The sequence below is a fragment of the Xiphophorus couchianus genome, chromosome 3 (assembly GCF_001444195.1).
Source record: "Xiphophorus couchianus chromosome 3, X_couchianus-1.0, whole genome shotgun sequence".
Lineage (NCBI taxonomy): Eukaryota > Metazoa > Chordata > Actinopteri > Cyprinodontiformes > Poeciliidae > Xiphophorus > Xiphophorus couchianus.
In genome coordinates this window covers 562,420-583,996 of record NC_040230.1, presented here as the reverse complement: position 1 = coordinate 583,996, position 21,577 = coordinate 562,420, and the positions used below count along the sequence as shown (strand labels likewise).

General features: G+C 44.9%; 1 protein-coding gene and 1 long non-coding RNA gene across 3 annotated transcripts; one reads left to right on the top strand and one right to left on the bottom strand.

Annotated features, from left to right (window-relative positions):
- LOC114141054 (uncharacterized) lies at positions 1 to 2,357 on the top strand. Its single transcript, XR_003594755.1, has 2 exons — positions 1 to 128; positions 1,861 to 2,357. It is a non-coding gene; the product is annotated as an uncharacterized LOC114141054 (long non-coding RNA).
- Positions 538 to 20,921, bottom strand: cpne4a (copine IVa). Of its 2 annotated transcripts, XM_028011436.1 has the most exons (16): positions 20,778 to 20,921; positions 17,675 to 17,866; positions 17,181 to 17,357; positions 16,149 to 16,220; positions 15,822 to 15,896; positions 15,231 to 15,314; positions 14,945 to 15,034; positions 13,768 to 13,866; positions 12,258 to 12,344; positions 11,745 to 11,804; positions 9,754 to 9,887; positions 9,065 to 9,119; positions 8,742 to 8,793; positions 3,137 to 3,270; positions 2,823 to 3,059; positions 538 to 2,609 (listed from the first exon to the last, which is right to left on the bottom strand). In XM_028011436.1, the coding sequence occupies exons 2-16, from the start codon at positions 17,843 to 17,845 to the stop codon at positions 2,478 to 2,480; spliced, it is 1,659 nt and encodes a 552-aa protein (XP_027867237.1). In that variant the 5' UTR covers positions 17,846 to 17,866; positions 20,778 to 20,921; the 3' UTR covers positions 538 to 2,477. The 2 variants fall into 2 exon arrangements, with proteins under 2 accessions (XP_027867237.1, XP_027867243.1); XM_028011442.1 differs by lacking the exon at positions 20,778 to 20,921 and having other exon boundaries at positions 17,675 to 18,365.
- Positions 20,922 to 21,577: the final 656 nt, after the last annotated feature.

Genomic DNA, 21,577 nt, shown 5'->3' with positions numbered 1-21,577 from the left:
AGGTCAACCAGCAACAGCAACAGGCAGTGATCTAGCAAGGTGAAGGCTGAATTTGGAGAAACCAGGAAGGAGAATCTGATGGAGCAGGTGAGACACAGTCACCTGTGAACCTCTAAAGGGAGCAGGAGGTTCTACCAGCTGGTGACTGCAAAGACTTTCTCAGCTGGTGAAGCCAGTATGAATGAATCTGGAAAGAGGTTCTGCAGCATCCGGTGCAGGTCCACCAGGTTCTGAAACAGCTTTTTCCCACTTGCCATCAGACTGTTGAACTCTTAACTGGACTGCACTTAAAATCTGGTCTCCACTTCATACCTTGCACATGTACAGAGCTAAATAACTTCTATTTTACTGTCAGTCCTGCACTTTATATTTTATATTTTATATTCATATTTTATACTGTATTTTATTTTATTCTGGAGTAACCTCACAACATTGAAAGCTCAAAACATTATCCTGAGCCGAATGCAACGAAATTTCGTTCTGTATTCACCCTGTGCATGAAAATGATAATAAAGTCAGTCTAAGTCTAAGTCTATGATCCTACATAGATTCATGTGAAGATGCCACAGAGGTTGTTTTCCACAGTTTCAGGACCGACATGGTGACGTCATACGAATTGTGGCGGAGCTTGACACCTGATGGTCAATAACTTCCTGTAGAAGTGGCATGTCCAGCTGGCTCAAAGGAAGTGGATGATGTCATGGCCTCCTGACCTTAGAAACAGTTCAACCATCCAACGATCCTGCAGACATGTCCTCTGAAAGTCCACTGATCCCAAGGTCCAGTGCTGATTCTGGTCAAATCCATCAGACAAGACGCTACAAGTACCCAACATGTCATTTCTGAAACCTCTGACCTCTCACAGCTTCTGCCATCAGCTTCCACCGGACCGGCATACTGAACAGAACCAACACCAACTTACAAAAAAACAACAAAACTCTGAGGAATGTGTTTGACTTTCTGGTCATCGTGGTTGTGATGACTTGTAAGTAAAGAAGAGCCAGGATTTCTCCAACTGTGCAGAGTCAGGGTTGGTCTGTAGACCAACCGGTAAATGGAAAGTCTTGCTTTTCGACTCAGCTCTGTCCTCACCGCAGTGGACCCGTGCAGAGTCCGCACTGCAGCTGCACTGATTTGTCTATCAATCTCCGTATCCATCCTCCCTTTACTGATGAACAAGACCACAAGATGGATGAACTCCTCCATTTGAGGGAGTAACGTCCCTCCAACCTGGAGAAGCCAAACTGATCCAACCATTGTCTCAGACTTCCAGCTGCCTCACACTTGGCTGTGAACCATCCCTGTGCATTCTGTAGCTCCAGGCCAGAAAGAGCCAGCAGAACCACATCATTCGTATAAAACAAGGAACAAAATCCACCGATTAACAAACTAGACCTTCCCAACACTCGGCTACGCCTACAAATCCTGTCCATACAAGTTATGGGCTCAATGTGAGGAATATGACAGCAACAGTAGCAAAAAGCCCAGGTGTACATGTCTACTTGTTTCCATTGTACAAATTTCTCTGGACGAGTGCAAGTGATTGTCACCTCATTGCGCAAGTTCCACAGGAAATAAATGGAGAAGGAGCGACGTCGCCTCCCACATGTCAAGCCCTTCATGAACAGGACTGGTGATAAATGGCAGCCACACCGGAGTTCAACATGCACCACAAACAGGTCTGGTTCAGTGTCAGTGATGCCTGTACAGAGAATCCCTAATAAAGGACCCTGGATTTTGTACTCGTGGGGGACCCCTACGGGTGCCCATGAGGGACACGGTTGAACCCCTTCTCCAGCTCAACGAAACAAATGTGGGCCAGTTGGGCAAACTCCCATAAGCCCTTGAGCTCCTGCGGAGGGTGTAGAGCTGGTCCAGTGTTCCCTGGCCAGGACGGAAGCCAAACTGCTCCTTCTGAAGGTTCAACTGCCTATTCTTTGTTCAACTATGTTCTTGGTTCTGGGATGTCAAAACCTCTTGCTGTCAATGCACTGAGGTTTCTTCTCAACAAGTAAATGATCAATGGAAATGTTGACTGAACCTTTCAGATGCCTATCTAGGGTGGACCAGATGGACTTTGGATCTACAGGTCTTATGATCTTCAGCAGTTACCAGGAGAACAGCAGCTCTCTGATCAACAATAAGGCCTGAAAAGCATCTCCACCTTCATCCAAAGAGGAAGACGAGTGTAGCTTAAGGGGGTTGCCGTTGGGAATTATTATTTGATATGAAAGGCAGCAAATGTTTCAGTTGATGACATCATTAAAAGTTCTAAACTAGCAGCAGCAAAAGCAGGAAACAAGGGGTTCCTAGATTTGGTCCCTCAGAACAAAACTGTGAAGGCCAACTGGTTCAAGGATAGATGGCCCCAATGCCTCATGGGTAAATACTGCGTGCATCATCTTTAGCATCCGCTTTGACAAAAAAACACAAGACAGTAAACATTTTGTGAGGTTGGTCTGCTGTGGTGCTGAGGTTCAGGGGCCGAACGGCCTGGAAGACTGGTATTCACTGGGCACTTTGGGCTTGATGCCCTTGCTGTTGTAGTAGTCAACCACCTGATTGGGCACTTCTGCTAAGACGCTCTTAGCCAGAGCAGCCGGAGAGGCCTGGAGAGGACACAAGAGGAAACAAAATGTTGTCTGATATGAACTCCTGGCACTAGTCAGTTTTCCAGAAACAAAACTTCTTCAGTCCAAAAGAACTGAAGAAGCCTTATTCAGTTCAGGCCTTATTGCTCAGGAACTGAGCAATAAGGCCTGAACTCAAAAAGAGTCTCAAAAAGAGTTTTTATGAATATCCTCTGGTTCTCTGAAACTCACATGTTTAAAGTTGCGAAAGGGGACAAACTGGACGATGTCCCGGAGGACGGGTTCTCCTTTGGGCGACCGCAGGATCCCGTCATCCCCATCCAGCATCTGCATGTCACCGAAGTCAGCGTTCCCTATCCCGACGATGATGATGGACATCGGAAGATGGGAGGCCTGGACGATGGCTTCCCTGGTGTCGGCCATGTCGGTGATGACGCCGTCAGTCAGGATCAGCAGAATGAAGTATTGCTGGAGCAGGAAGTTCAGGTCAGTTTAGATCGGAGGGAACTGAAGGTTCCTGAAGGTTCCTGAAGGCAGCGTCTCACCATGGCCTCTTTGGTGTGGACCTCCTGCGAGGCGGACTTGGCAACCTTCTGGATGATGGGGGCGATGTTGGTGGGGCCGTAGAGCTGCAGCTTGGGTAGGCAGGCTTGGTACGCCTCCACCACACCCTGGATACCTGAGCAGGTCCAAAAGGAACCGCTTACACTGAGCCAGTCAGTCCAATAACTTCAGATGTTAATACGCAAAAGAAACATATTTTAGAAGTGAACATTTATAATTTTACTTAAATATAACAGGAAATTTGAGAACTTTCTACACATAAAGAGAAAAATGCAACAAAACTTTTAAATAGTGAAGCTCATATTCCTTGTTGTTTGTGGCGCAGGATCAGCGGCAAAATTAAGACTAGTGTCCATCCAGTAGTGGCTACTTCCTAGTAGCGGGAGGCTATGTCCATTCTCCAGCTAGCTACTGATCTGAGTCAGGATTAATGACAGGCTGGCATTGGAAAATGAGAAGGAGGCTACTCACTAATGCTAGCATTAAATATGCTAACAGCTAGCATGTGTAAGCTGGTCACCCACTGGAAGTTTAGTTTAGCTTATCGCTTTATTTTGGTAAATTGTCCACATTAAACACAGGAAACAACAAAAGAAAAAAACAACAATAAATAGGCCTGGCGATAAATGATAAATCAATTAATCGTACGATAAATTAAAACTATCGACGTCATTTTAATTATCGTCTCTTCCGACCTTTTTCTCTTTCTGTTAATGACACCAAATGAAAAAAGGCTCAACTCCGGTGCTCTCCACTGACCCTCCCTTCCTCATTCCCTTAGTGTAAAGCCCAGTGCACACTACACGATCTTAGAGCTGTGCTGATTGTCGGCCCATTTTCAAAACCTGACAGACCACACATTAGCCGACAGAAATCCTAGGTATAACGGTTCGATCGGTTCGTTCCTGCCGTGTGGTGTCCAACAATGGGCACAAAATAATGGCTACAAGTTCAGTTAACTAATTTTAAAACCAGGCATTAATCAATGCTTTACTACAATCTACCTGCAATGCATGTGGCTAGTGTCAGCGTAAAGTCCTGACTGAATGAAAATCATTAGAACCTGTTTATGTCACGTTAACGAAGAACAGCTGAAAAGTTACCGGGTTTATCAACTGCGGTAGCAATTTAGCTCCAACTCCTCCTCTTGTCATTTCTATATTCTTTGCATGTTGAATAAACATTAATGTTGTTTCCACATATCATCTCCAATGTCCGCTGGACTTCGGGTTGCGCCGTGTCAGCTGTTTGGGATTCCCCTCCGTAATTTACCCTTAGAAAACACGGAGGAGAATCCGCGCTTTCTGATTGGCTACCTGTCACATTCAACAGGTGTCTTTAAAGATCCCAGTCGGGGAAAACCCTGATTTAGATCGGAGCGGCAATGACGATCTACCGTAACACACCACACAATCTTAGAAAGACCAGCGTTTTAAGATTGTTGTAAAGGGAAAAATAGGAGCAAAAAATCTGTAGTGTGAATTATTGCATCAGGTAGTCGATGTGCCCATCTTCTCTATTTAAATCTAATTATTACTGAAGGGCAACATAATATACAGACTTCATAATCTGCAGTCTTTTGGTTGAATGCAGTATTTATTTCCACTTTGGCTTTATGTTGTTTAGTTTTTTTTTTCCAAGTGAGATTTTTATTAATGGAGACTGAGAATCCATTTTGTTTTTGGTTGTTTTGTTTATTTTGTTTATCAGCTCCAGTGTTAAATATTCTTTTGAAAATAAAGTGTATCTATCTTTGGCAGGAAATCACATCATTATTACATCATTTCCATTAAATCAGTGTAAAAACGTCTTCAAACAATATTATCGTTTATCGCAATAATTTTTGAGACAATTAATCGCTCAGCAAAATTTGCTATCGTGACAGGCCTAACAATAAACAAACCCAGTTTACCGAAGCAAAGTTTATTCTTGCCTTCCCTGTTTTCATACCTTACAACCTACCAGCATATCTTCACAATACATATATAAATCTACATAACAGCCTAAGATTTTATCATTTTACATTTTAAAGCTCTTTTAAAGTTCACCAAGAAAGGACATAACTTACAATCATAATTCAATTCGTTCCTCAGTTTCACACCAATTACTGAAACACACCTAGATTTTATCTGGCTCTTCTCTTTTGCACATTCAAATATAAACAAACCTCGCAAATTATATTTACGTTACTTTTTTCTTTTTAAATTTCATTGTATTTCCTCTACGTGTCTTGTCGAGTGATCGCCGTTTCTATGCGACAGTATCCGCAGCGACAGAAACGTAAACAATGGAAGGAGGAGCGAGATGCACATTTTGTTGGTGGAAAAACAGGAACTATTTGGAGTTTCTGTTGCCAAGTCCGATTATTATAAACGGCTTTGGGCTTGTTTCTTTTTTAAAGTCTCTAGCAAATTTAACGAGTCGCGGGTTTCGCCTTTTTGGGCTGTTTTTGAACGTGAAGTTGCTCATTTGGGCTTGGAAATAAGCAGAGACACGATAAACCCCAGAATGTGTCCAACCTCCAGGTAGTTTTAGTCAGGCTCTCCCTGTCCATCATTTCCCAGATGATCCGTCCCGCTGTGTCTTTGTTAATGTCAAGTTAATATATGACCTGTGAATGACGTCGAGCTCCATGTTGCGCTCCAGAAAACTGCAAACATGGAGACTAATATGAACAGAGCAAGAAACGTGAAAACAGCCACGAATGAACGAGTCCATAAAGTTGTGCAACTAAACGCCATTCTAATTATTAATATTAAGATACGTGTCACTAATCTGTGCAGCCAGCTGAGCTGCAGGAGGAGCTCTGTGTGACACCAAACACAGGGCCGTAACGCACAACCTGGAGGCTGAGGGCAGACGGGGGGCTTTAAAATCCTATTTATAGTTTTCTAGACAATAGAAACACAAAAACAAACAAAATTACTAAAGTTTTTTTGTACTGTTGTAACCATTAAACAATCTCCCCTTCAGTTCAACCTTATCAGTGGAGACACATTGTTGATGTTACATTATAAAATAGCTAACAATTAAGTTTTGGCAAAGATCAATGTCATTTTCACAGGAGGCAAAGTGTTGTTGGCAGCTGCTGATGGTAACTAAAAAAGTAGCTTTTAATGTAACTTAGTTACTTTACAAATCAAGTACTGTCCGTTATCCTGCAATAGCTAGCCCCGCCCACTTCATCACAACACTCCGGGGCTGACTACTGACCAGTTCTCTGTCTAACAGGTCCGGAAAATCTCTAAGACCTGGGTATTACCCTAAATGAGATCTATAAGAGATAATCTATTCAAACTGGTGTCGAAAGCGATTCGTCTAGCTCTAACTACCTCCAATCCAGAAGTTACGACCCTTTTCAGTTAAGAAACAGTCAGCTGAGTAGCCCTCACAGCTGCATAATTCCAATAACCACTTCTGTTAACGGTAGCTCGCTTTCTAAAATATAACCTGCTCTTGGAACCGGCTAGACTAAATTTAGTGACTTGGATGTAAGTCCCTGGGTCATTATTTTACTCTCGCCAAAGGAAATTATGAAGCCTCCTCTTTACTAGAACCATGTACATTAGTTTTACCTTTATTAAAAGAACTGGAAAATGATTAAACGACTCAATTAATCCCAATGTCCACCAACCTCATTAGAATTTTAGGGTATGAATTTTATTAAGCAAGCTTAAGCAGGAATATGTGACATACAAATCAATAATCAATTGTATATATATTTGAGAACACTATAATAAGGTCCACATGTATAACTATACCATGCTGTCTCCTTTCCCTAACCTATGTCACTGTTTCTGAGATGGAATTTTATGGAGCAGAGGCAACTCACACCCCGTTGATGGTGAATCTTGGCAGCAGAGACATCCAGATTCCTTGGACAGAGTCTTTATCCTTGTGCGGAAAAATCCTCCTTAGAATAGTAGCAAAGTAGAACGGGTTTAAATCTTTCAAAAACCCAGCTCTTTATCCCTCCGGGAACTTTGTCTTTTCTCCAAGTCTGTTGCAATATATTCGGGGTGGAGGCCAGACCGATGGCCAAATCAGGAAATCGGGCTTGGGCGTCCGGAACTTGTCCCTCCTTGGCGGCGCTGAGTATCAAGTCTCCCGTGGTTCCAGGGTGCGGTCCTTGCTGTTTCCTCTGCTTCTCCATTTCGACTCCTTCAGCGCCGCGGACAAAGAACAAGAACTTCTCCTTTTTCGTCTGCATTTATACGTTTCTCTGCCATGCATGTGTATGGGGAGTTTAGTTTACGTGGGCCCCTCCTGTCTGCTGACTGAGGTGGAAAGTCCCGTCCTTCCCTTGGCGTGTTGATCTTAGCCAACCATACCGCCCCACCCATCCTGTGCGTCTGGCCATCTGTTCAGAACTGCTTGCGACAGCAGGAACTCACAAGTTCCCCTTCTCTTTCCGTGTTTAATAATTAATCAGAGAAAAGGGTGAGTAAATATTAAAACTACAGTCAAATATTAAAAACTATGTGCTGATTTCCATTAAGCATTAATCATAAGCATTAATCACCCCTTTCACTTATTATAAATCATCAAACCTAATTATTTCATTGTTGTTATATCATTACAGATCATGATTCGTACACTTCAGAATCATTCAGTGATTACTTATACACAGTCATTTTACCAATTGTACTCATACATGTCCAACTTAATCATTATAAATCAAAACACAAGATTGCTTTATTTCTTTCAGGCCTTCATGCACCTTTTTCTGCGTGTACCTGGATAGATCTCAAACCCCATACCAGTTTCCTTGACAGTACTCAGTTATCCAAGTTACTTTTTCTAGGAATAATCAGTAATCCGATTAAAGTTACTTTTTCAAAGTAACTATTCCATCACTGCTGATTAGGCTTTTGTCTTAGATAAAGTTTCCTTTAAAGAACAAAGTTAGAGTCACGGTTGACCAGCCTAGCAGGCTAGTTGCTGGTTTATCCAATGCTAATGCTAGCCCATCCTTTCTAGAGCGTTGTAGTTCTTACAGGTTACCGTTTCAGTTTGCCTCGGTCAGGTTAGAGAAGGAGGAGGTTCCTGCTAACCCCGGAGCGTTTGGTTTGTTTTAACTCAGATACGATCACGCTGCAGCTCGTGTTTGCTGCCTGAGATTAAAATGACGCAGACGGAGAAGAAACTTCATGCTGGAAGTCAGCAGACAGCAGGAGGATCAATCAGCGGATCAAAGCCACCGCTGATCAATCTGATCAATAGTCAGTGAGGAGAGGAAGGACCGGGTCACTCTTCTTCTTCTGCTCTTTCTGGAATACTCACTTCAGTTAAGAGCATGTTGTCATGGAAACAGAAATTTGAATGAATGAAGAATCAGGTCAGAATTTTGTTTTAAAAACAGGACTTTAATTTGTGGGCAATTATTTAGTTTTTGGGCAGGATTTAGTTTAGTCAGAGAGCAGAACCGTTCCTCTCTGCCGTTTGGACCAATCGGAGAGCAGAACCGTTCCTCTCTGCCGTTTGGACCAATCGGAGAGCAGAACCGTTCCTCTCTGCCGTTTGGACCAATCGGAGAGCAGAACCATTCCTCTCTGCCGTTTGGACCAATCGGAGAGCAGAACCTACCAGCACACTCCGGGTTGTCCTTGTTGAAATTCACAGCGAAGTCGTGGGAAACCTGCAGGAAACAGGAAGCTGCGTTTGATCTTTGATTGAACAAGAGAGGAAGATGAGAGCTCACTTTCTTCATCATCATCGGCTGTGGGTTTATTGGTTCTGATCATTCAGATCTGAAGTAATGGCCTGGACCAAAAGCGGAGCAGATCAGTTTCCTGCTGATCAGAATGCATCATGGGAAGGGAAATGAGGTCAGCAGGGGGCGCTGCTAGACATGCAGCAGCAACCTCTCTGAGCAGAGTGCATGCTGGGATGGCCCGGCGGGTCGTTACCTTGAAGTCTGGAGGGATCCGGGCTCCGAAGCCAAACGCTGGGAACATTTTATCACTGAAGAGAGAGGAGACAGAGAAACACTCTGATTGGCTGAGGGGAGGCTACTTCCTGTTCAGGAACAGACTCTGATTGGCTGAGGGGAGGCTACTTCCTGTTCAGGACAAAAGCCCATCAGAATCTGATTTAGTCACATTTCTGTTTCCAACATCTGGAATTTCTTCTCAAGTTTCTGAGGATAAATGAAAATGAATGAAGTCAAATAATTTCCAAACTATAATAATATGAGGTCAACATCAAAGTCATTTATAGTTTTTAATCTTCAGATTCTTCACAGATTGGAGCAAAGTTCATCTTTCCAGAGTTTCTCTGATCATTCATGGAGCTTCTTTAGAAATCTGGACTGTGGATGTTAACATTAGCATTAGCAGCTACATGTTAGCGTTGAGATGCTACTTTAGGTTAGCATATCTTCGGTGATATGCTAAGTCCTTTTAGCACAACAGTCTTCACCTGGCTTTTGCTGAAATGAATTTTTAAGCTTGTAGAAATGACAGAATCTGGAATTGAAACCATCAGATTATTTTCATGATGTTATAATCTCAGTGAACTGTCCAGAGGGGATTCTGAGAGCCCAGCCCGACGGTCTGAGACTGTAGCGGGTCGAGCGGCACCGCCGGTTCTGACCCACCTGTCGTAGTCCTGGCAGATCTCGCCCACGGCCACCAGCGCCTTCAGATACTCGTTGGGCTGGAAGGGGTGGATGTAGTGCAGGGAGCAGCTGTTCCGCGGGTCACCGTTAGACGCCGTGAAGTCGATGGCCACCTGCAGAGGAAACGGCCAATCAGAGGCTACCAACCGGGAAGACGTTTCCATGACGATCACAAAGGAAGCGTCAGTCACAGAAGCTGAGAAAATCAGGAAGTTTCCTCTGAAGACGACAGGAAGCTGCTGCCACATAAAACAGCTGGTTCTGGTTCTGATCTTGGTCCTGGTTCCAGTTCCAGATTCCAGTACTGGTTTTGGTTCCAGTTCCAGTACTGGATTCCGGTCCTGGTCCTTAGCCGCCGCTTGTAAAGTTACAAAGTTATCAGTTATGTAGCGTGAGCTTCACTTTGTTCACCATGTTATTCATCCATTCATAAACATCATGCTTCAAACTAAAGACTAAGCTAGCCAGCTAAATATTCAGCTCCAAATTAAGCTAACACAGGAACTATTTAATGTTTAACTTGATAACTATTTAGCTGTGAGCCGGTGTGGAGAATCGTCCGTTCTCCATGCCGAGTTCTTGATGTATAAGTTTGAAGAGTCAGTGAGTTGAATTCATGACCAAAAACCAAAATACAGCTGGTCCATCTGACATGCTACCGCTGGGAGCTAACAGAGCAAAATGGCGCCAAACTGCAGTTTGTAATTCTCTTTGTTAGCCTCAATTGAAGCTGCGCCCTAAAGAGGGCGTTTCTATGTGAATACAAGCATGCAACGAGCTGAAACAGACAGAAGAAAACACACAATTATTTATTCTCAACACCAGCTGCATATTACGCTTCCAACTCAATATTTAGTTACGTAAATTCTGTTGCCAATAAGCAGAAATAGACTATCAAAATTAAAGCTGGGTCTTGTGTGTGACATTTGCTGATGTTAAACGTCTGTTAGCCTTAAAACGGATCATTTTTTATTTTAAGCTGAAAGTTCAACAAAAGAAACGAAGATGAAGATGTTTGAAATTAGGAGTTTGGAAAGACATTTAGAAGGTCAAGCTTTTATTTTGGTAATCCACTTCCACAAGCGAATTAACATTAGCTAAATATTTAGCCTTATATTTAACTTGCTAACTAAACATTTAGTTTGAAATGGTTACATTTACAGATGAACGAATAAAACTGTGAAAATGTGACGTTGAAACATGAACTCTGTGTTTTTCTGTAATGACAGGCTGAATAACCCAAACGATTTCTGTTGGTTTCTGTAGCCTTACAGGCAGCGGCCCGAACGCCCGACCGCCCAATGACCCAAACGCCCGACTGCCCAATGACCCGACTGCCCAATGACCCGACTGCCCAATGACCCGACCGCCCAATGACCCGAACGCCCAATGACCCGAACGCCTGACTGCCCAATGACCCGAACGCCCAATGACCCGACTGCCCAATGACCCGAACGCCCAATGACCCGACTGCCCAATGACCCGAACGCCCAATGACCCGACTGCCCAATGACCCGAACGCCCAATGACCCGACCGCCCAATGACCCGAACGCCCAATGACCGTCTGATCAGAGCCAGACGAGTCATACTGGACCCAGCCTGTCTGCTTCTGGCTCCACTGGTTCCACTGCAGCAGTTAGAGCCAGTAAAGCTCTAACTGGGACACGGAGGCTGCCAGTGCAGTTGTCCTGGTTACTGTTGCCATGGCAACGTCAGGCAGACCCAGACAGCAATGAGAAGCGGGACACTGATCCGGATCTGACCTTTGTGAAATTCTGAGATCTCTGGAGAAAATTTTCTGGGTCTTGACGTCTGCAGAGGGGAGTGTGTGTGTGTGTGTGTGTGTGTGGGAGGGGGGGGGGATGTAGATGTGTGTGTGTGGGGGGGTGTGTGTAGATGTGTGTGTGTGGGGGGGTAGATGTGTGTGTGTGTGTGTGTGGGGGGGGTGTAGAAGTGTGTGTGCTCTTACAGTGAACTGTATCTGACAGCCGCCCATGATGTAATCCAGGAAGGAATGCATCTTGATGATCTGAGACAGAAAACAGAAACTCCGTCGTGAATCACTGAAGCTTCGCCGTCAGCTGATCAGACAGCAGCCAATCAGAGCAGGCGCTGCAGGAGAAGAGTTTCTAATCAGGATGAAGACAGTCAGAAAAATAAAGACTGAATAATTAAAAGAGCAGAAGAAGAGTTCAGACCTGGAAACAGCAAAACTAAAAATAATTTTTGTTCAGAACCAGAAATATGATCTGAAACCGATACCAGAACGACCAAAGGTTTTGGACTGGACATCGGTTCTGATCCAAACTAACAAAATAAATTCAGAGGTTTCAGTCTGGAAGAGAACAGAACTCCTCTGGGATCTGTTCGGTTCTGTTCTGTTGGTTCTGCTCGGTTCTGTTCTGCTCTGTTTGGGTCAGCAGGCGGAGCGGCTCCGGCCCGGTGTGCTGTGACAGAACCGGACCTCTGGAGCAGAATTCACCTTGCACTGGTTCAGGATGACGATCCCAGAGTTCTTGTAGTTCTTCTTCTTGGTTCTGTATTTGGGATTCATGCACGGCCACTGGACCTGGAACACAAACAGGAAACAGGAAACAGAAGCGTCACTCAGACCTCTGGAAGGTTCTGCTCTGGATCTTTGACCCGTTTTATTTCAGTGACTCGACGTCAGCACGGATCCATCTGAACGAACGATTCATGCTTTCATTGGCGAACAGTTCAGATGTTTGACTGTGTTCACATCATTTATCCAATAAGTTCAGTCAGTAAAGTATTCACACCCCTAGAACCACTGACCCACAAGCTTCATGTCGTTTTACTGTGAATTCATGGTACATGAGGAAGCGTCGCCCCCATCCAGCAGCGGTTACCGCCCTGAGGTCGCCGCCAGCTGCCCAGCCCGGCACTTAGCCTGCGGCTCTATCTGAGTCAGGAGGATTAGGAGCTGGAATCGTAAACCAGCTTCAGCTTCGTTCCGGCACAGAGGAACGGGTCGGGGGATTTGTAGTTCAGAGTCGAACGGCCAGCTGACAGAAAGCAGGTAAATCCCAGCGGCGGCGCGGCGGCTCCTCTGGCAGTCGCCCCGTCACCCACTGCCTCCCTAGAGGTTCGGCAGTCAGGACTCTGCCAGCCCACTTCAGGGTTCATTAATCTGAAGAGGTCCGGTAAGGAGCCGGGTCGTTCTCCTGCTCAGGGATCCTGTCGTGTTTCCAAGGAAACCAGCGGCAGAGCGCCTGCAAGCTGGCAGGACCGGGTCCGGTCCAGAGCTCAGCGGAGGAAACATCCAGAAGAATCTGGACTCTGTTTCTGAATGATTGGTCGGATCTCTTCCTGCTGTAATAATGACATAAATCCAGATTTACAGCCGACCCTCACAGAGCAGATCCATGTGAACACACCGTGTGTGTCACGGTGTGTGTGTGTTACGGTGTGTGTCACGGTGTGTGTGTGGCACGGTGTGTGTGTGGCACGGTGTGTGTGTCACGGTGTGTGTGTGGCACGGTGTGTGTGTGGCACGGTGTGTGTTACAGCATTTGGGTCGTGGTGTCACTCAGTGTGACACTCAGTTGGTAAATTGATCGTGTTGCTGAAGGAGAAACAGCAGAAAGTACACACACACACACAGAGACACACACACAACCACACACACAGAGACACACACACAACCACACACACAGAGACACACACACACACTGGGCTTCAAGCTGGAGTTTGTTCATCTAGACCAGTGGTGCCCAGAGTGGGTCCTGGAGGCCCGGCATCCTGCACGTTTTATTCTCTCCCTGGTACCAACGACCTTCTCAGCAGGTCAATGTTCTTCTTAGTCTCTAATGATCCATCATTGGATCCAGGTGCGTTAAAGCAGGGAGAGACTAAAGCATGCAGGATGTCGGCCCTCAGGGACCCACTTTGGGCTCCACTGATCTACATGTTTCTGTGTTTTTCTGAGCTCCAGCAGCAGATGACCTCTGACCTGGACCTGGCGGTCTCACCTGTCTGCCGTCGATGGCGCCTCTCATCTCCTTGAAAGATGCCTCGAACTCTCCGATGTAATCGTGTTTCCCGTTGGAGTCCCAGTCCCACACGGTGCACTGGAACCAGAACACAGAGCAGACTGGAGACCCGGCCTGGTTCCGATACCGGGTCAGAAACCGGGCCAAGTGGTTCTGACCCAAATCAGAATCACTTGGCCCGGTTTCTGTAAAAACAGCTTCTAAGATTAAATTCAAATAGTTGTGGTTTTATCACTGGGGCACAGAACCAAACGGTTTGGAGGTACAGCTTTTGTCTGGTTGTCTCTGAAAATCCGTCACCATGGTAACGTTGCTCAACAACTGTTAGATTTTTTAGAGTTTTTCCTTCCACTCGACTTTCCATGATCTCTCTGCAATGCAGCGCTGTGTGAACAGCTCTGAGGCGACTCAGTTTAGTTCTACTGTTCATAACTAAACCTTTATGAATGAATAAATGACACGGTGAAAATAAAAACAAACCTCCATTTTGTTCCTAAATAACCACCGCTGTTCGTTTCTGATGATGTAAATCAGTGGGGCCCAAAGTGGGTCCCTGAGGGCCGACATCCTGCATGCTTTAGTCTCTCCCTGCTTTAACGCACCTGGATCCAATGATGGATCATTAGAGACTAAGAAGAACATTGACCTGCTGAGAAGGTCGTTGGTACCAGGGAGAGAATAAAACGTGCAGGATGCCGGGCCTCCAGGACCCACTCTGGGCACCACTGATGTAAAGGCACTGATGGCACCCCATACATCCCTTCCTGGTCAGTTCTTGTTCAGCATGCCACCTGCCCTGCAGGGAAGCGCATGTGCATAGCTGGAAATCAGCTAGCTTAGCGAGCTAATGCGGCTGGCTAGCAGTTGCTATCAACAATTAGCTTGCCAGCTACATTAGCTCACCAGGCTAGCTGCTCGAGGAAATTCCCAGTAATCTGTTTTCACAGCTAAAACTCCCAGTTACTTTATGGTCCAGAGTTTCATCGGAACACCCTTGAGATTGACCTCTGACCCCTGACCTCTGGGTTAAAAAAAACATATGAGGCTCCAGACAAACTGACAGAGGAAGATGAAGGCTTTCCTGTCACTGTTAGCTAAAGTGCTACCGTGACATCATCAGCTGACATCATCATCTGAGGGACGTGCGGCGTCTTACCTGCAGCTTCCTGTCGTGGTCTCCGCTGCAGAGCGAGTTCAGAGACACTTTGAAGGTTTTCCAAACCGGATTCAGATTATTCATGACCGTCTGAGGAGGACAGAGACAGAGACGTTAGACTGAACCAGATTAACTCAAACTGAACCAGATTAACTCAAACTGAACCAGAACCGACTGAACCAGATTAACTGGAAATGAAACATTTTCTGAAATGCAGAAATTGATGAATATTAATGTTGATGTTGTAAACATGAGGTATTTTTGGATTTTGTTGTGGATCTGCTACCTCCGTCCTGTAGACGAGCTGCATGGTGGCGTCGTCGTTCACTCTGTAGATCTCCAGGAACGGATCCGATTTACTGAAAAAGTCCTGGGAAACATCCAGAAACACTCAGATCAGCAGAGAGAGATTTTGCTGCAGAGAAACGTTTCCTCCATTTCTCTCCAGCAGGAAACACCTTCTGAATCACAACAGAACCTCTATGTTAGCGCTTTTGCTAACTTTGAAAACATTTAGCACACTTAGCTTCCCCTACATTAGTTTTACCAGATAAAGTTTTGTAAACTTTCATCTGAATAAAGTTTGACCTCTGCGTTGAGGTTTGAAAATTCACATGTATGGATTGTTTTGAGCTCCTCCTCAACACATGTGGTGTCAACATGGCTGAATTTAGGACTATAGCATTAGCTTCCATCAAATACTGCTCTGGCTTGGTGCTTTAGTGTTAGCTTAGCTGAGTTAGCATAGCGCTTTAGCATTAGCCAAGCTAATGTTTATTTATGATTAGTGCAGCTAACGTCTTAGCTAGCTGTGTCCACCGCTGGTTTTAGCTAGCTTAGCCTTCAGGGGAAACAGATCTGAGACTGAAGCTGCTACCTTGTCGTCCAGCTTCCTGGCACTGAAGGAGAGCTCGATGTAGTCATCGTTCCCCGTCAGCTCTTCTGCTGTGATCTGAACACACACACGCACGCACACACACACACACACACACACACATCCCTTTGATCTGAGGCTGATTACGAGGCGAGGACACCGTCATTAAGTCAAAAACAAACACTGAATATTCAGATCAGGAAGATCTAAGGGACCAGCAGCAGTCAGTAACACAGGGCCCAAAGGAGCAGGTTCAGGTGACTGAAAGCAGAACCGGATCTGAACCGGATCCCAGCTGAAACGGATCCAGCACTCGGCACTCGGACTCACCGTGATGATGGTTTTCCCCACGGTTCCTCCAGGTCGGAGCAGAGCTTTGGTCAGGTTCCTCTGAGAGACGATCTGCACACACACAGGTTCACACCACGATTATTATGGGATGTTCCAACCCTCCCACCAGCTCAGCCCTATCGGCCCCTGCCTTTATGCTTATGAGCAAATTTTAACATTTTCCTTTCAATCTGTTTAATTCTGCAAATGCCTCAGTGCTTCCCTCTGAGGGCTGAACAGTGGTACTGCAGGCGAATTTTCCTATTGGTTCCAGTTTTATTGACGTCTATCTCTGTCTGGTTCAGGTATAAAACTACTCAGAGGCGCCCCCTGGTGGCTAGCATTGATTGATAGCGTTGATCAATAGTGTTGATGTAATTGTGTCTCTAGTTGCTTGTTTGAGTAAAAAGTAAATTTGAACCGCCTCACTCCTCCACACCTGGCCACGCCCCTCTTGGCTCCGCCCACTTCACTTCCTCAACACCTTCTGGAGTATGTGGCCCATTCAGAAAGTGTTGCAACAAGTGTTGCTATGGTTACTAGGGATAGTTGACAGAACCAATGACATCACCATCCAACACTTTAACCCTTAGAAACATCATCAATACCAGAACCCGGTCTGGTTCTGGTTCTGGACCAGTCAACCGTCACCATGGAAACGACATGTTTCTTTAGTGGTACTCAATTTTTCACACACTAGATTATTTTTTCCTGGTTATAAATGCTCTTGATAAGAAAACAATCTTTACACAAACACACACGCACACACACACACACACGCCGTCTCCAGACTTTCCGCTCCTGTTTTCTCTGGTCTCTGCAGGAAATGAAATCATCCTGGTGGAAAATGAAACTGCAGGAGTCGAATCTTTTCCAAATCAAAGATCTTCCTTTAACATCTGGTTGAGTTTTTATTTAATGGAATCTGCAGAGCAGCTTCAGACTGACAGAAACCTCTGCTGGATGACAGGGGGCGCTGTTGGCAAAGTTACAGACAAAAGATAACTAATAATTAGTCCCAGCTGGACTCACCTGTCCCAGCGTACACTCCACTGAGCCCAGGAAGTCGGCCTCCTTCGGCCCGTTGTGGCTGTTGATGTCGAACAGCTCGAAGCGCAGCCGCTGCACCTCTTCAAAATAAAAGTCCAAGGTGAAGACCTTGGAGTAGGTGGGGTTGACGCAGCTGCGGATCACCTCCGTCCGGTCCACCTGTGGACGCACAGTGAGGTAAACCTGTGAGAACCATCAGAACCGGGTGAGGTTCTGATGGTTCTGGAGCTGGACCAGCAACACTTAGATGGTGCTGAGGCATCAGAACCAGAACAGAGTGATGTTCTGGTTCTGCAGGATGTAACGTCAGAGTTTCATCAGACTCTGTTTAAGTAAATTTTTTTCTTCTGGTGAATTTTCTCCTGAACTCAAAATTTTCTCATAACAAATCAACACAGAAACAAAGATGGCGGCACGTCAGGAGGACGACCTCGGCCCATCGACGTGATGGGGTGCTGGTTGTCATGGCGACCTACCTCCATCCACCGGCCATGGGACTGCATGTTGAGCACGACGCAGGGGTCGGGCCTGGAGAGCGCGTCCCGGTCCGAGACGCCCTTACAAGTGAGGCGCAACTCCACCTTGGTGAGGCAGGAGCTGCTGAACAGACCCAGAGAGCCGGCCGCCGACTCCAAGATGTCACTCATGGCGGAGGCGGGACAGGAAGTCTGCAGGCGCAGGCAGGAAGTGGGTCAGAACCTCCTGTTTCAGAAATGAGGTCAAATCATCTGGAAAACGGAGCAAGATGTTGAAAAGCAGAACGAGATGACCTCCGACCTTCACATTACCATGTCGACCCTGTTGGTCGCCACTGACCTCCGACCTTCACAGGAAAACACAGGACAGGGCTGCAGCCAGCGATCAGGTCAGTAATCGATTAGTCCGTCATTCACCGATTGTTTTAACAATTAATCAGTTTCCTCCGAGCGCGGATGATCCGGTGAACTTGTTGGAGCTGAACACAAACGCAGCATTTTGATTTCATTTTCAAGTAAATTAATGGAAACTTAAGAAAAGAATTAAATCGTTTTTCCAAAATAAAATGTCTTTTGTCATATTTTAATGTCCAGGCTTCTCAAGTTGTTCTTTTACGGCCAGATCATATAATTTTGGAAAATTCTATATTTATGTTTTTATTTTTATTTTTTAAACTCTAAAAAAATAAGATCAAACGTAAAATCCAAGATTATTTGGACATTTTTTATTTCCAAAGTGACAGATCTTTTTTTTACTTGAAGTCTAAAAAGAGTTAAACTCATAATTTTATAAATGTTCCATAAATGTTTCACTGTGACAATGTTCCGAATCGTTCAGTAAAGATGTGAAGTGTTTTATTGGCTCAGAGGCAGCAGAAGCAGAGCTGAATCCATCTGGATCAGAACCGAACCATCATCTGATTAACCGAGCCGCCTGCAGGAAATGTCAGGTTTCCTCCTCTTCCTCCGCCAGGCCCCGGCTCAGATAACAGGATGAAGAGCAGATACATCTCAGAACCAGACCAGGCGTGTTCGGCTGTCCAGGATCCGGTTTCAGTCAGAACCGCTGTAACAGGCCGTTAATAAAGCTACACTGTCAGAAATAAACAGCAATAATCTGGATTATTTAGTCTGTTACAGGAGGAAAAAAATGGAGGTTCATTTTTAAAAGTCATATTTTCACCACATTATTCATTCACTGATAAATGCCACAGTTTCAAACTAAATATTAAGCTTAAAAGTAAAAGTTTAGCTAACATTTAGCTCCAAACTACATACTTCATCAGCAAGCAGCTTGCTAACAAAATGTTTAGCTACATATTTCTAAATATTTAATTTGAGCTAAATAAATAGTTTGAAGACAAATAGTTACCAAGCTAAAGATTTTGTTAGCAAGCTAAATATTTAGCTAAGATCAAAATACTATACTATACAGATACAAATGCACTTGCCTATAACTGGAAGTGGACTACCAAAATAAAAGCAGAAGACTGGAGGAGTCAGTCTCACTAGCAGAAGTTTGTGTACTGGTTATCAGAGTCAGCTTTTATTTTGGTAGTCCACTTACACTCATCAACAAGTGAATTTGCATACTAGCTAAATATTTAACTCTGAGCTAGCTAAATATTCACTTGGTAAAGAGAATATTTTGCTAGAGCTAGTTCTTAGCTCACTGTATATATTTAGCTATAGGTAAATAGCTAAATATGTAGCTTGCTAATTAAGTATTTAGCTTGGAACTAATTATTTAGTTAGCCAGTTAAATATTTATTATTGCTGCTAATTTTGGACTGTAACTTTACAAATGGCACCAAATAAACGTGACGAGCATCTGAGTCCGGCTGCCGCCTGTTTAAAGCCGCCATCAGACCTTCCAGATCAGAATTATTCATACACCTGACAGGTTTAACGCTTCAGTCACACAGGAAGTTGTTTCTGCCAGGAAGTGACATTTATGAATAAATTAAATCCAATAAAAGGAGGGTTGATTTTAAAAATACAACATGAAGCGGAACATAAAAACTCAGGAAACTCTAAAAAGCTCAACACACACCATGGACTACAGCTCCCATCGGCCTCAGCAGCTGTTGCTATGGAAACAGACTCATCCAGAGCCAAGAGATCCGAAATATCTGCAGCTGTTATCATGATCCAACTGTTCGTCCAACCATCCATCCATCCAACTATCCATCCATCCATCATCCATCCATCCAACATCCATCCATCCAACCATCATCCATCCATCCATCCATTCAACCATCATCCATCCATCCATCCATCCATCCAACCATCCATCCAACTATCCATCCATCCATCCATCCAACCATCCATCCAACATCCAACCATCCATCCAACTATCCATCCATCCATCCATCCATCCAACCATCCATCCAACATCCAACCATCCATCCAACTATCCATCCATCCATCCAACCATCCATCCAACATCCAACTGTCCATCCAATTATCCATCCATCCATCATCCATCCATCCAACATCCAACCATCCATCCATCCATCCATCCATCCATCCAACTATCCATCCAACCATCCATCTAATCATCCATCCAACCATCATCCATCCATCCAACCATCCATCAGAGGAACTCTCATCATTAAACCAAACTTTTTTCTGTTGAACTAAAATCACCAGAACAACCAACAGATCGACACATAAAGAAACTAAAGTTAATTGGTTCATAAATGTTTTTCTCTTCAAAGTTTTCCGTCTGTGATTTGATCCAGTTCTTGGTTTTTTCTGACCTTTGGACATTTTCCTTCTGTCCGTCTACAGACTGCTAGCTGTGATTTTGCTTTATGTGAAGAGTTTGGGTTGTTTCACCATCATCACCATCATCACCATCATCATCATCATCATCATCATCAGCTGAGGATCACCAGGAGAGGATCATCAGATCCACCAGGACAGAAACCAGCTGAGGATTCTCCATAAGAACTAACCTGCATCAGGAGGAAACTAACCAGAAACAGAACCTGTGACCGGCAGAGAGCAGACAGAACCCGGATCAGCTCAGGATTTCTGACCCAAACCTCAGCAGCATCACACTCTTCCTCAGCAGCATCACACTCTTCCTCTCTTTTACCTGCTCGGTTGAGGAAAAGCTTCAGAAAAACATGCGGAAGTTTCCAGTTTCAGCTCAGCGGCTCCGAACTGAGATCAGCTCCGCTTCTTCACCCTCATCCTCCTCTTCTTCCTCCTCTGGCTGCTGGAGAGCATCTCCGCTCCGCAGCCGCTCCTCCCGCATTTATACCCGGGGAAACCCGGAGAGGAGCGGGCCGCGGCGCCCCCTGCAGGCCGAGTCAGGAAGCGCACCGTGAAGAGCAACTTCAGCTTCTTACGGCGGAAACAAAATCAGCTTTTATTCATGACACATCCTCCAGATCAGAGCTGAAGCATCCTGAGGTGTGAGGACGTTCCAGAAGTATCCATACTGGTTGAACTGAGCAACACACGCCAGAAAACAGTGCAATGATCTGAAAAGGCAGATCGCATTCGGATGGATGGAAGCCAGAGAATCTCTGAACATCAAGCTTCCTGACATGGATTCTCAGCTGGACTTTGACTAGGTCATTCCAGTGTGTTCACAGCTGCTGCCCTGCAGGAAGTGAGGTGAGTTTATTTATTTATTTATTGCACAAAAATCAAATCAGAAACAGGACAATAATAAAACCTAAAGTGGATGTTGTGCAGGAAATGTTTCAATGACCTAAAAAATTGTTTTTTAGGTCATTGAAACCTGCTCTAACAGAGTACTATTTGTTCTGGAGCAAAATGGGGGGACGGTGAACTCTGGATGACCTACAAAATCATTTTTAATATCTCAGAAACTAAACCCGCACAAACAAAAATGTTAACGGCACAAACCTGCACTAACGGAGCACA